The sequence below is a fragment of the Candoia aspera genome, chromosome 4, assembly GCF_035149785.1.
Source record: "Candoia aspera isolate rCanAsp1 chromosome 4, rCanAsp1.hap2, whole genome shotgun sequence".
Taxonomy (NCBI): domain Eukaryota; kingdom Metazoa; phylum Chordata; class Lepidosauria; order Squamata; family Boidae; genus Candoia; species Candoia aspera.
The window spans coordinates 97,060,630-97,074,307 of record NC_086156.1 but is presented as its reverse complement, the minus strand read 5'-3'; the positions used below and the strand labels follow the sequence as shown (position 1 = coordinate 97,074,307).

The following is a 13,678-nucleotide window of genomic DNA, read 5'->3' as shown; positions in this document are numbered from 1 at the left end:
CGTTACAAGATTTTTGCACAACCACTGGTGTGGAATCATAACTTAGCCTGTACATCCAAACCTCAGGGTGTTCCCCCTCCCTCTCCCTCTCCCCCCTACCTCCGCCCCCAAGCAACATTACTTCCAGACTGAATTTGGGACCTCAGTTACGGTTTGCATGTTTGTCTCTCTTGCTATTTTTTGTAATCTCGAATGGTTCATTGCGTGGAAAAACTCCTTTTCAACTCTCGGGAGCTCTCAAGAGATTGAACCAGGAAGCGCTGGCTGGCAATCCAGATGTGGTGTCTCCTTTTTGCAGATGCGTTTTCTATGAATGAAGTTTTCCAGGGGTTAATATGATAGAGGTAAAGTATGAGAGGATGGGCTGGGAGGAGCACTAAAGTCCTTCCTGCTCCGCCTTCTTTGGTGGTGGGGATCGGGTATTCCAACAGGGAAGTTGGATGTTGCGGTGAAAGCAACTCCCGGGGTGAGTTAAAAAGGATGTGGAGGATGATGGAAGAACATGGTGTCAGAAGGGAATATAGTCAGCTGAAGGACTGAGAGACCCAAATCTATCAAGATCAGGTGATGCTGTCTCCATATGACTCATTTGAAAGCATATGTACTTTTTAAAAGATCTGTTAGCTTTATTGCCTTCCCAGCTTGTGCACTGCAAGCAGTCTTAGTTTCCCCGAAAAATATTCTTTGAAAAATCTTCCTTTGTCTAAAGAGGGGCAGGAGAGTTTGACTGGCTAGCTAATCAAGAGGAACTTTCCTCTTTGCGGGGGACAAAAAGGAGTATGTAGTCTCTGGTTTTATCAGAAGTGAGTCCTGGATTCAGAAATAACCTAACCACTGAATGCAGGTCAAAAAGAAACAAAGATGAATCTCTCACCCCAGTTTTCAAGCAAGCTTGATTGGATCCCAGAGATATTATGGGAAGGAGTTTGGATTTTGTTAAGAGCGCTGAAAGCATTTTACTCAAATCCCTTCAAATGCTGTATTTACAACAATACTCCAAATCCTGATTTTGGCATCGGGAACCCTAAATTAAAACAGATTTCAACTTTGCTTAAATGCTTTGTTTGTAAATTACAAGTTAAACACTTGGTATTTGTGAGGGCTGGAATAGATTCAGTTGACTCTCTGATCTATACCAATAAGTCTCTCTTTATGTTTCATAATTGGCTTTTGTCAGTCAGACATATTGCCAATACCCCCTTTTTGGAGAGCATCATATTGTCTTATAATCTCTTGATGAAAAATAAAAATTGTTAGCTGATTAATCATAAATATTTTAACTCATTCACTTCTGATATATTGTTCTACCAATAACACAAGTCCACAAGAGAAGAAGTTTTTCATTTTTGGATGATACACACTTATACTGCAGCAAGAGTTAGCTTTAGTTAGTTGGACAGATGGATCTTACAGAAGGTTTTCCATGGTATGTGAGATAAAAAGGGAATGCTGCTTCTAAAAGGGAAGAAGGGACAAACATTTAATTGTGTAAGACTTTATAATTGATGAATCAGTTAATTGAATAAATATTGCAACTGTGTTTCCTACACAGCTCCTTCAAATAGGTTTACACAGAGACTGAATTAGAGCTGAGTCAACAGGCAGGTGAATTTTCCTCTGTATTTGCCTGAGAAAAGTCTTCGGAAGGGAGACTTGAAGGTGGTGCCATGAGAGTGAAAATGGCCATGGAGGCAGAGGCAAAGGCAGACTTGGGGTGCTTAATTCAAGTGCCTCTGCGGTTACATGGAATCAAAAGAGAAGAACAAGGAGCAGCAAACTTCAATATAGGAGAAGCTCCAGAGAAAGCAGGGACAATTCCTTGTGTCCTTCATGCGGGGAAAGTCTTGAGTTGGAAGTCATCTCCACTGGTAAAGGAAGAGCCAGATGTAGGTGTGATCCAGCACTGGGAAATCCAAGGCCAAGAGACAGGACAACCCCTTCATTTTGGATGCAGGGGGAGGTGGCCAATAGCATTTGAACCATGGGAGGACACACTAGCTCTTCTAGCTTCTTTTGAACATGTGGCCTATGCCTGTCAATGGTCAAAGGAAGAACTGGTAGCCCGGCTTTTGCCAACTTTGAATGGGGATGCCCGAGAAGCCTACTTGAGTTTGGATGTTAGCGACAGACGGGACTATGGGAAAGTGAAGGCCGCCATCTTGAAGAGGGAACCTGTGGCTACCGAGAAGCGAAGACGACACTTCCGGCAGTTCCAATATCAGGAGGCCAGGGGGCCACAGGATGCCTGCAGGCAGCTTCGGGAGCTTTGCTGTCGGTGGCTAAGGCCAGAGAGCCGCACCAAGGATCAGATCTTGGAGCTGTTGATTCTGGAGCAGTTCTTGACCATCTTGCCCCAGGAGATCCAGAGCCAAGTGTGGGAACAAGTCCCTGAAACCTGCACCCAGGCAGTGACCGTGGCTGAAACTTTTCTAGCAAGGCAGCAGGAAAGTGAGAAACAGGTGCTGCAGGTGAGAAGATCCTCACCTCCCTATCGACATCTCAGAAGTTTCAGATCTGAACTCAGGAGGGTATTTTTTTTCCTGTTCCTCATTATGAGAGAGTGAATTGGAGACATACAACTACTAGCTGATTTCCAGTCAAACTCAACTCCTGGTAGCTTCATGGATATGACATTTTCTTGGCAACAGCATGGAATGGTTTCTATTGCCTTCTTTTGAGATGTTTTTTCAATATCCCAGTTTACACTTCAGCCCTAGAATTTCCTGAGGATTTCCTGCCCAAATATTAACCAGGTGCTTGGTTAACCTGGGGATCTTTTAAAAATCAGCCAAGATTAGAGAGGTATTATCACCTCATCATTGGTTCTGTTGGCTGAGTGGTGGCTCAGTAATATTTGAAGGGCCACAGATTCCACACCCCATTTCTGTTTTCCTTGCACTTAAATTCAAATAACAACCCTACCCCCAAACTTACAACATTCAAATTAAATATTAGTGTGAAAACTCCATATTGATAAGGGAGAGGAAACCTGCAGCCTTCAGCCTCATTTTGTGGGGCCTTAGTCCAAGTTCAAAAATACCAAAGTTGTAGGCTAGAGCAGGAAGTAGGAAAAAACATCCTGGAGAAGACAAAGGGGAATTACTCTCATATTTCAGTATTGCTGGGAAAAGTATTAGAGGTGTCCATGAAATCATCAAGAGTTGTGTTTGAGTCAGAGACTTAAGTTTTTTTCTAAGTTTAACTGTTCTTTGCAAGGTCAGCTCTCTGAGCAAAGTGTTCTCTAGTAGATGCAGTGGAAGAATGGAAAGTAGATAGAAAAAGAAAACAGGTGAACACTGTATGTCTTTGTCTCCACCCCACCACTGCAGCTTTGCTTTGCTTTGTGGTAGGTTCATTTCAGGAGGTGCCTGCATCTGTCTACCCCAAAATCTCTTTCATTCTGAGGCTTTTGTAGTGGGCCAGTAGAAGCTGAATCTCAGTTTTTGTATGTGAACAAAGCAAAATGGTGGAAGGGCAAGAACTGAACTCCAAAATTGGGCAAGGATCAAACTTCAAGCAGTTGGGGTCAAATTTCAGGAGCTGGTAGTCAGCCCAAAAGTTGGGGTGTGGTGCAAATAGCTGGATGGCTGGTTCTAGAGCAAAAAGAGGAGGAAGGAATCCCAAGTGCCAGTGAAAATAGTTTTATTGAAGCTTTTTGGATTTTGGAAATACTTTTCTTTCTCAAGGGCACAATGCAAGAAAAAAGCACAAATAACCATGCAAACACTTATAAAGTACGTATTACAAAATTTATAAAAATAGATCATTTTCTTTATGCACATTGTAACCAATACAAAATAGAAGATGGAACAGCAGTAAGAGATTGGTATTGAGATGCTTATGCTAGAGACCAAGGCAGCTCTGAAGTCTCAAGCTTGGCTGTCTGGGAATTTCATGGACCCAACTGGCCACTGGGAACAAGCTGATTAAATGTTGAAGCAGACAAGAAGTATAGCTTAGGTGATGCCCAGAAGTCAGTCTGCCCATTTGCAGTAGGAAGAGAGTGTTGGCCTTAAGGCATCTGAGCCTGAGCCTGAAGCCTTTTTCAAGGCTGCCCCCCTAGCTTTTTACATGAGGCTTGGTAAGAAAAATTGTAGGAGATTGCAAGTTTGTGCTAATGAACCATCTGCCTCGATTTATCCCTTATGTTGCAGAATAAGTGGTGCTGAGGAAAGCCTAAAGTCTTATAGTTGGTTCTTTGAGTTATCCAGACTTTCTCGACCATCTAATTTTCATTGGTGAAGCCAAGTCTCTCTCCAACCCAACGAGATATTTATTCCCTCTGTGTTCTAGTGATTGTCAGCTAGAACATGCAGCAGTGTCCCTCTACCAGCCCAGTCCCTCTGTACTGAACTGGACCTCATCCTGCTATTTCAGATGTCAGGACCATGCAAGGGTATGGATGCTGTGAATGCCCCAGAGGCAGAGCTCCTTCTGTCAAATACCAGACCAATACTCCCCTGCAGGGAGACCCAGCAGGGAGGTGGTGGGGATACCAGCTCACTGGGTAAGTGATTCCAGTATTTCTATGCTCCCTGGGGATGGGGTCTGAAGTCTTGCCCTTTGTACACCCCTCTGCACATTGCTCAAACAATGGTATCTCTCCACCTTTCTGTTTATCTGATAAGTAATAGATAAGATACTTTAGGGGTTTTGCAAATGATTCTGCAAAAGTTACAAGGATGCAACTCTTTTTGAATAGACTGGTAACAAATGAGTAGACTGCCTTTCACTGGCAAATCAGAGTAGGCAGAAGTCTGTGTCTAGGCCTAGATCTCCATGGTAGTCAAATTCGCTAGTGGAAAGGGACCCACATAGATGTGATATAGGGCTAACCTTGATTACAGGAAAGAGCGCAACAGCCCAATGTTGGAAAGTGGGTACTTGGATAAGTCTTGCATAGGGCGAGGCTCTGTGAAAAAAACAAATGATTTTGCCTTTGGTTAAAGCACCAGGCTAGAAACCAGGAGACTGTGAGTTCTAGTCCCCCATTAGGCATGAGAGCCAGCTGGGTTGTTGTGGAGAAAATAGGAGGAGGAAGGAGTATTAGGTATGTTCCCCACCTTGAGTTATTTATAAAAAATAATAAAAGTGGGATAAAAAAGTATTTAAAACCCCCTGAAGTTTCATTTTTAAAGAGTGTTTGTCTTTGTGGTATTGGTTTTCTTCAAGTGACAGAGACACAAGACTACCTGTTGATTTGTTATCTTTTTCCTTCTGTATAGCCTGGGTTGGACAAAATATGGCAGTTTCACACAGCAAGATTCTTTCCTCCTCTATTTGGGGTGATGTGTTGGGGAACTGAGTACAGTGAAGCTTTTGTTCTCATCAAGAAGAATGTAACCAGGAATCCGCACCAGCTACATTCTGTGGGGTTCATTTGGGAAATTACAGCACTATATTTCATGTGGTCTGTCCCTGATCAGAACTGCATTTCTAATTATAAGGATGGGACTTGAGACAAGGTTCTCCATGACAGAAATCTCTGACAATCAGGAATCCAAGCATGGCAGCCTTTCTGCAGGCCAAGGATGGGGAGATTTATTTTATGTCAAAAGCAATACTCTATAATCCTTCCTAACCCTTTCCTCCCTTTCCTTCTGTCCATCCCTCCCTGTCTTTATCCTACTCTCTCCCTTCTTTCTCTGTCCCCTTCTCCTTTGTCTCCCCTTTATCCCTTGCCAAGCACCCTTACTCATGACAATCAGAGAGTCCCATTCACTGCTTTCTCTCTGTGACTTGGGGAACTGTGTACAAACTACCCTGGATAACTTGCTGGATTTTTATTGTAGAGGAAGTATGGCCTCTAAGGGATGCTGATATTAGGAAAAACAGTTCATTCCTCCCCTTCTTTTAACTGCTTCTTGAAATAGGGCCTTAGCCAAAGAAAACAATCTTCCAGAATAATGTTACTGGCATAGCACACAATTTTAGGTAAATATGTAATAAAGCAGCATAATAATCCATTATTTTGCCAAAGGAAAACTGAGAATAGCACTCACTCACCACCACCCCACCTCCTCTGATGTTGTTTCTTGTTCTCTTTAGCTGTGTTGAGCTGAGCTGCTCTGAACTCTTTCCTGCTGCAGGTTCTTCTGACACAGAGACTACATGGGACTCATCCGCAGAAGGGGGCTCTGGTGGATCTGGTAGGCAGCATCCTTCTGTAAGAGTAGGTAAGTTAGATGGTGGACTAGCTTCTCCTAACCTGATGCTCTTCAGGTGTATTGGACCACAGCTGCCAGCACATCCCCAGCTGGATTGTACTCTAGCAATCTATTTTTTTCTTTATACAAGAAGAATCTAAAAACTTGCTTTGGGCAGGGTTGGCTAACAGCTAAAAGACAGAGCTCCAAATCACAAAGTTTTATGGTTGTCCAGCTGGGTGGACTTAGGGAAGGCTTCCCTTTCTCTGTCTCAACCTCCGTTCCCCATCTGTAGCATGGGCAAAATATTATTGTCCTGTCTTGGAACTGTTGAAAGAATAACTCCAGAATAACATGTGTATTTTGAATAGATGCCATGCAAAACTGATATTCAAGTTTGTTCTCTTGGGAAGACCTTGGGCCAATCACTCTCTCTAACTCTCCTAACAAGATAGATGTGAGGATAAGTACAAGTCTCATTGAGCTCCTTGCAAGAAAATTTATTCAGCAGTGTAAGAAACCAACATATAACAATATAAGTAAAACGCAGCTTCCAGTATCAAGAATACAGGGCATTTTAGCACAAGCCTGTCCTAGCCCAGCAGAAGTGGAGATCTCTTTCTGTCTACAAGTTCTGAATGAAAGAAAGCCTTCCTCTGAGTGGGGAGTATTTTTTTTTTTAAATCAGACTCAGAAGCTGAATTTTCTCTTGGTCAGGCACTCATGCAATACTTTAAAAAGTGATGTTCACAGTGATGAATATTCAGTTGATTTAAACAAACAAAAGAAGAAAGAAATACGTTAATCCATGGAGGGGAGCAGGCTACAGATCAATGGCACAGCATATTGAAGTTCAGTCCTCACCATCTCTAAGATGTGGAGAGTCCCCTGCCTGAGATTTAGAGATTTCCTGCTAGTCAAGGTGAGGGAGGGGATGGAGGGACACGGAGGTTCTCTGCCTATTGGTGGACTACACCTTTCATCACCCTGACCATTGACTCACATGCCTCAGCTTCGGGGACCTGGAGTCCCAACAGCAACTAGAGCAGGGATATGCAACTTCTGGTCAAGAGCCACCCTTTGGCCTTCGAATGATGTTCCAGAAGCTGCACTCCAAAACTTAATGGATAGAGCCAGGACAAAATTAAACTAAATTTTATTTACATTTAGTTTTAATTAAAATATATGGTAGTCATTGTGGTTGCTGTTCCATTAAGTATTGAATCATCATTACAATTTGGTAAGAATCTAGAAGGTTACTGAGGTCTGCCTCCAAGACTGCCCTGCAGGCAGCCCTGTGGCCCCTTAAATTCTGCATCTCCAACCAGGAGGACTACACATTCCTCACTGCCAGCATAGATGGTACTGAACCAAAAAGGTAACCAGCTAGAGTCAGCATAAAGGGCCTTCTTAGAATTCAGAGCTCTTTGGAACAAGCAATGATGACCTCATGTACATCATGATGCAAATGATGTCATCTGCATCATGCACATTACATAATTCACGTTATGCTAATTACCTGTATCGGGTTGATAGTTTTCTGTCCCCTTTAGTTGTTGACAGCTGTGGAGTGACATCTGGATTCTGTCCTCTGGCTATACCAGAGAGGGCCCAAGTCATGTCTGAAGAGTCCTTCCAACAAGAAGAGTATGAGGAGAGGTTTGGGGGAGACAAGCAGCTCCAGTCTCGCCCGCAGGCCCCTGGCAGGGACAGCGCGTATGCGTGTGCCCACTGCGGCAAAGGGTTCCGGTGGCCGTCAGCACTTGCCGTGCACCAGAGGACCCACACGGGTGAAAAGCGGCATCGTTGTACCGAGTGTGGGAAGCGCTTTGGCCAGCGGGGACACCTGACAGTACACCGGAGGATCCACTCGGGAGAAAAGCCGTACGCCTGCCCTCAATGTGGGAAGCAGTTTGTGGACTCCTCCCACCTCACCAAGCACCAGAGGACCCACCTGGGGGACCAGCCCCACCAGTGTACTGAATGTGGGCGAAGGTGCACGAATAAGCGCTCCCTGGTGCAGCATCAGCGGATTCACAGCAAAGAGAAATCCTAGCCCGTGGGCGCACGTGGTCCCCTTGCGGAAATGCTGGGAAAGGATTATAGTCGCCTGATGGGAAAGGATCCTTCATCTCTCTCTGCAGAGGTGAAGGAAACTCGGTCGGTGCGCAGGGCTCGCCCCCCATTCATCAGCAGCGTCCCAGGATCTGAAGAATTAACACCCGCTGCTCTTTTCCCTCCTTTCATCAAGATACCTTTTTTGATTTCAGAATAAAATGGCTCGGGGCAACCAAAGATGGGGGGTGGGGCTGTTAAAAAATGATGGTGGCCACATCTATATGACCAAAGCCCCACCCCGTTTTTACACACATCATTCACTTTTAAGTTGACTTGTAAAAAGTGCATTTGGGCATTCAAAAATGCCTGCAAGATTTCTGAATCAGGTCTGAATCATTCAGAATCAGTTTGTCAGCATCTTTTTGATGCTTTGATTTGTTTTGAAAATTCAGATTTGAGTCAAATCGGTCATATCCCCACAGAATCTCTTAATTATTCAGCCAACCCTATTATTTACTGTTCTAACCAGATTTGATGGTGAACTAGCAAGAGTTCAAAACGCTGAATTAGTCTTCATTCGATGAAAGGTTGGACAGAGGGTGGGAGGAGAATCTTTTTGAGGAAAAAAGGAATTAAGCTTTAAGGTTTTACAGATTTTTGTTCTGACTAGCTGAAAAGATTGTGCTTACTCTTCTGAAAATGATTTTGCTTGCCCAATTCCATTCAGAAATTTTCAATGTGCTGCTTTAAATAATTTCAAAATTCTGATTTGCGTCAGTGATTCTAAGGAACTGGGGCTAGTAGTAACTTCAAATTAATTAAAAGTAAGACTTTAAAAAGTTTTGTGTATATGGGCATGAAGACAGATGTAATATTTTGAGCACCAACACTACTGTGCATGTTTGTTCATTTGAAGCTAATATCCATTTCCTAAGAAAATGGCCCTGCAGCTTTGAAGGAGTTGCTAAGCGCTCAAGACTGACTAGTAAGTACTGTGGTTGTCACCCCAAAACCTTCTTAAGCCTTTCAGCACTTTTTAAACTTTAAGAATACATTTTTAAGTGATGAACAGCAAACGTGTGTGTGATTTGTTTTGGCCTCAGCCTCAGCAATGCTTATGCTGAGTATGTGAAAGAATAAGGGACAACATGAACAACAGTGAAAGAGTAAGTCTGGCATCCCAGGATAATGGAGATCAAAGGCTAGAACTTTAATCAATTTTACAACATTGGTTTGCACTGCATAATCAGGTTGTCAAGATTGGTTAGAGGACCATGTATTGTGCTAGGGCTTAGACACATGGATTGTCGTCAGCCTGGAAAGAAAGATACTGTTCCTGTCATGAGTACTGATGGCGAGCTGGAAGGGGCCTCTATCCAGGGGGGAAAACGCATGCGTAGTACTGAGGAATTAAGCAGCCATTCAAAGAGACACAGATCAGACCCGCCTTAACTTTTGGGGTTTATCTGTCTGGGTTTTTCCCATGCTTCTTCAGTTTGTTAGGATTCTGTTTTATGTAGCAGTAATAAACACTAGAGACCTATTCCTCGTCTCAGCGTGATTTCTGACTGTTAGGACATCAATCCTAACAAACTCCTACTCCCATCGAAAGGGGGAGGAACAAAGAAAAATAAAGGAGAGACATTTGGAAAATGTCTTCAGAAAACCAGGAAATTCGGCAAGCCATCCAACAATTGGCAGCAGCCCTGCAACAACACCACCAACAAGTAGATCTCCAGATCAACACATTACAAGCAGCCATGCTACAGCAGTTACAACAACCAGCTCCGATTAACCCACTACCGGTGCCAGCAGCAGCAGCAGCAGCTCCGCCAGTAGTCTTGAGATCCCAGGGCAGTCTACCAGAGAAGTTTGGAGGAGAAGCAGGACAGTTGAGAACCTTTCTCACACAGTGCACAATGTTTTTCGACAGCAGACCAGCAGAGTTTCCCACAGACAGAACCAGAGTCACCTTCATTCTAAGTCTGCTAAAGGGACCAGCAGCCAAATGGGCTATTCCCATGGTGGAGAACAACGACCCAATTCTCAACGACTACCAGAATTTTCTGGCAGGGTTCCGAGCACACTTTGACGACCCGATCAGAGAGGTCACTGCCAGCCAGGAAATTCGGAAGCTCAAGCAAGGCAACAAGAGAGTGGGAATCTACATTGCTGATTTCAAGCTGTTAGCAGGAGATCTGAACTGGAATGAGAGTGCCTTGAAAGACCAATTCAAACAGGGGCTGGATGAAGAAATTAAGAATGAATTAGTGCGCCAGGGAACACCAGCTACCCTAGAAGCCTTATATCAGTTGTCTGTGGTCATAGATGCCAGGCTAGAAGAGCTCAGACAGATGTAGCCGGGGAGAGGCAGGAGCCTCAGGACGCTTCCAGGATTTCCAGCTCTCTCCACAGCATCTCCTTACTCAGGACCAGAGGAGCTGATGCAGATTGGGGCGAGCAGGAGGCTTACTTCCGAGGCTGAGAGAGAAGGAAAGAGAGAGCCCTCTGTTTCTACTGCGGAGCCCAGGGGCACATGGTGAGAGCTTGCCCAGTGAGAAGCCAAGCAATTTCCGTAAGAGCCCCAGGTCAAGCAGCTGAAACAAGAGCCACCTCCGCCTCTACTTCCAACCAGGGAAACTCCATCGGTCTCCCTCCACAGAGCTCAGCAGGGAGACCATCAATCAATTAAGAAGGGCTCATTCTGAGGATTCCAGGCAATCCTTTTACTACTTACCAGTAATAATGCACGTAAACCCAGAGCACCAGGTCAAGCTAGAGGCCCTCGTGGATTCCGGAGCTTCAACCAATTTTATTGATGTACAGACCGTACAAGACTTCAACATCCCGACCACAGAATTGCCACGTCCCATAGAAGTGGAGACTATTGACGGCCAGCCCCTCAAGGCAGGGCCGATTAGGAGGTTCACAGAACCTGTGCAACTAACAATGGGAGACCACACTGAGTGGATCCAACTTTGTTATGGCATCACTTAATGTGCCTATAGTCCTGGGCACACCTTGGCTGAAGATCCACAACCCATTGTTGAACTGGACTACGGGAGCAATCTCCTTCCCAGCTAAGGAATGCCAGCACCACAAGATTCAAGCCGCTCTCCTCACTCCAGCAACCAATGCAGTCACGGAAGCGGGGGTGTGTGTGTCCAGTTGCCAGCCAAGTATGCAGATTTCACAGACATTTTTAGCAAACAAGAGGCCACAGCACTACCCCCCCATAGGGACTGTGATTGCACCATTGAGTTGATATCAGGAGCCAGGATTCCAGCAAGGAAACAATATCCCATGTCTCCCAAAGAACTAGCCACCTTAAAGGATTACTTGGATTCTAATCTTCAAAAGGGTTTCATCCGACCATCTACTTCCCCAGCGTCTGCTCCTACCTTCTTCGTACCAAAGAAGCCTGACCCATTGGCACCGACAAACCAGGAGACACCCATGAGAGTGGTACACGATTTCAGTTCCCTCAATAAACTCACAAAAAAAGAAAATTATCCCTTGCCAATAATATCTGATCTGCTGGATCGTTTACAGAAAGCAAGCATTTTTACTAGGTTGGACCTCAGGAATGCGTACAATCGGATCCGGATGAAAGAGGGGCATGAATATCTGACTGCCTTCGACATCAGGTTTGGTAAATTTGAGTACCTTGTTTTGCCCTTTGGCTTGTCTAATGCAGGAGCCATATTTTCCCGATTTATGAATCAAATTTTCTCTGATTTACTAGATAAGTATCTGGTCATTTATCTAGATGACATATTAATTTTCTCTGAGGATGCTACAACTCATGTAACCCATGTATGTAATGTCTTACAAAGACTGAGAGAGAACAAGCTGTTCGTCAAGCTAGAGAAATGTGCCTTCGATTTAACTGAATTACATTTCCTGGGCTATAAAGTATCAACAGAAGGCATATCCATGGATCCTTCTAAGGTCCAGGCAATTCTCTCTTGGCAACCCCCCCGAAATGTGAAAGATGTACAAAGGTTCCTAGGGTTCTGCAATTTTTACTGGCAGTTCATAAAAAACTTTAGTGACAGGGCTAGACCCCTCACACAGCTTTTGAAGAAAGGATCAAAATTCATTTGGGGGGAGAGGGAGCAAGCAGCATTCCGAGAATTCAAGCAACTCTTTGCATCCCAGCCACTGTTAAAACACCCTGATCCCATGAAGCAATTCATAATGCATTCAGATGCTTCCGATATTGCCATTGGGGCGGTGTTATTGCAATATACAAACAAAACCAAGAATACATTACTTCCTTGTGCCTTTTTTTCATGCATGCTCTCACCAGCAGAGAGAAACTATGATGTTTTTAACAAGGAGTTGCTAGCAATTAAAGCAGCATCCCAAGAATGGAGGCACTGGCTAGAAGGTACAGCCTTTCCTGTGAAAGTTTGCACCGATCACAAGAATTTACAGCTTCCACAAAACACCAGATCCCTCACCCCACGCCAAATCAGATGGAGCCAGTTTTTCTCCCATTTCAATTTTGTTATTTCTTATGTTCCCTGTCATGAGTGAGGATGGCAGGCAGGGGGCTCCCATCCAGGCTGTAAAGCGCATGCGTAGTACTGAGGAATTAGGTGGCATTCAAAGAGACACAGATCGGGCCCGCCTTAGTCTTTGGGGTTTATATGTCTGGGTTTTTCCCACGCTTCTTCAGTTTGTTAGGATTCTGTTATGTAGCAGTAATAAAACACTAGAGACCTATTCCTTGTCTCAGCGTGGTTCCTGGCTGTTAGGACATTCCCAGGGCGCAAAACTGTTTGGCAGATGCCCTCTCTCGATCCATTCAGGCAACCCCCGCCACTCACCAGGAGGTACAGGCTACTATATTACAACCTCACAACTTCAATCAGTCTATGAGGGGGAACCAAACAGAGATTTTAGCAGCAGGCAGACAAGCAGAGGACCTATTTACAAGAGTCAGAGCTCAGCAGCAACAAGACCCATATGCCAGGGCCAGGATGGATGACCTCCAGAGGGACCCGCAAGACACTGCCTCACCATTCAATGTGGAGGCAGGAATCCTCTGGCATAGCGGGCGATTATACATTCCCCCCTCACCAAGGGAAGAAGTACTGAGACTTTGCCATGACCATCAAACGGCAGGCCAGAGAGGTGTTTTCAAAACTCTCCATAGAGCTCTGAGAGACTACTGGTGGCCTAAGATGACTGCAGACATAAAGGGCTACTTGGCATCTTGTCATACCTGTAGACGAGCCAAGCCTCTCCCTGGGAAGCCCACAGGACTCTTGCAACCCCTACCCACCCCCAGTCAGCCTTGGGATACAATCTCCATGGATTTCATCACTGATTTACCCCCAGCCCAGGGGCTGACTTCCATACTAGTGGTGGTGGACCTTTTCACAAAAATGGCGCATTTTATCCCGTGCAAGGGCCTCCCATCTGCACAAGCCACAGCGCAGTTGTTCATGGACCATGTTTTTAGG

General features: G+C 44.7%; 1 protein-coding gene across 2 annotated transcripts; it reads left to right on the top strand.

Moving 5' to 3' along the window:
* Positions 1-394: 394 nt before the first annotated feature.
* On the top strand, positions 395-8,968 carry LOC134495565 (zinc finger and SCAN domain-containing protein 16-like). Of its 2 annotated transcripts, none has more exons than XM_063301081.1 (5): positions 395-466; positions 1,553-2,468; positions 4,378-4,507; positions 6,090-6,176; positions 7,700-8,968. In XM_063301081.1, the coding sequence occupies exons 2-5, from the start codon at positions 1,668-1,670 to the stop codon at positions 8,200-8,202; spliced, it is 1,521 nt and encodes a 506-aa protein (XP_063157151.1). In that variant the 5' UTR covers positions 395-466; positions 1,553-1,667; the 3' UTR covers positions 8,203-8,968. The 2 variants fall into 2 exon arrangements, with proteins under 2 accessions (XP_063157151.1, XP_063157150.1); XM_063301080.1 differs by having other exon boundaries at positions 415-564.
* The last annotated feature ends 4,710 nt before the right edge of the window (positions 8,969-13,678 follow it).

Bases quoted from the DNA above. Each gene is read 5' to 3' on its own strand.
- LOC134495565 (XM_063301081.1), top strand. From the start codon at position 1,668: ATGAGAGTGAAAATGGCCATGGAGGCAGAGGCAAAGGCAGACTTGGGG. The intron at 2,469-4,377 runs GTGAGAAGATCC...CTGCTATTTCAG, and splicing joins GTGAGAAACAGGTGCTGCAG to ATGTCAGGACCATGCAAGGG. The intron at 6,177-7,699 runs GTAAGTTAGATG...TGTCCCCTTTAG, and splicing joins GCATCCTTCTGTAAGAGTAG to TTGTTGACAGCTGTGGAGTG.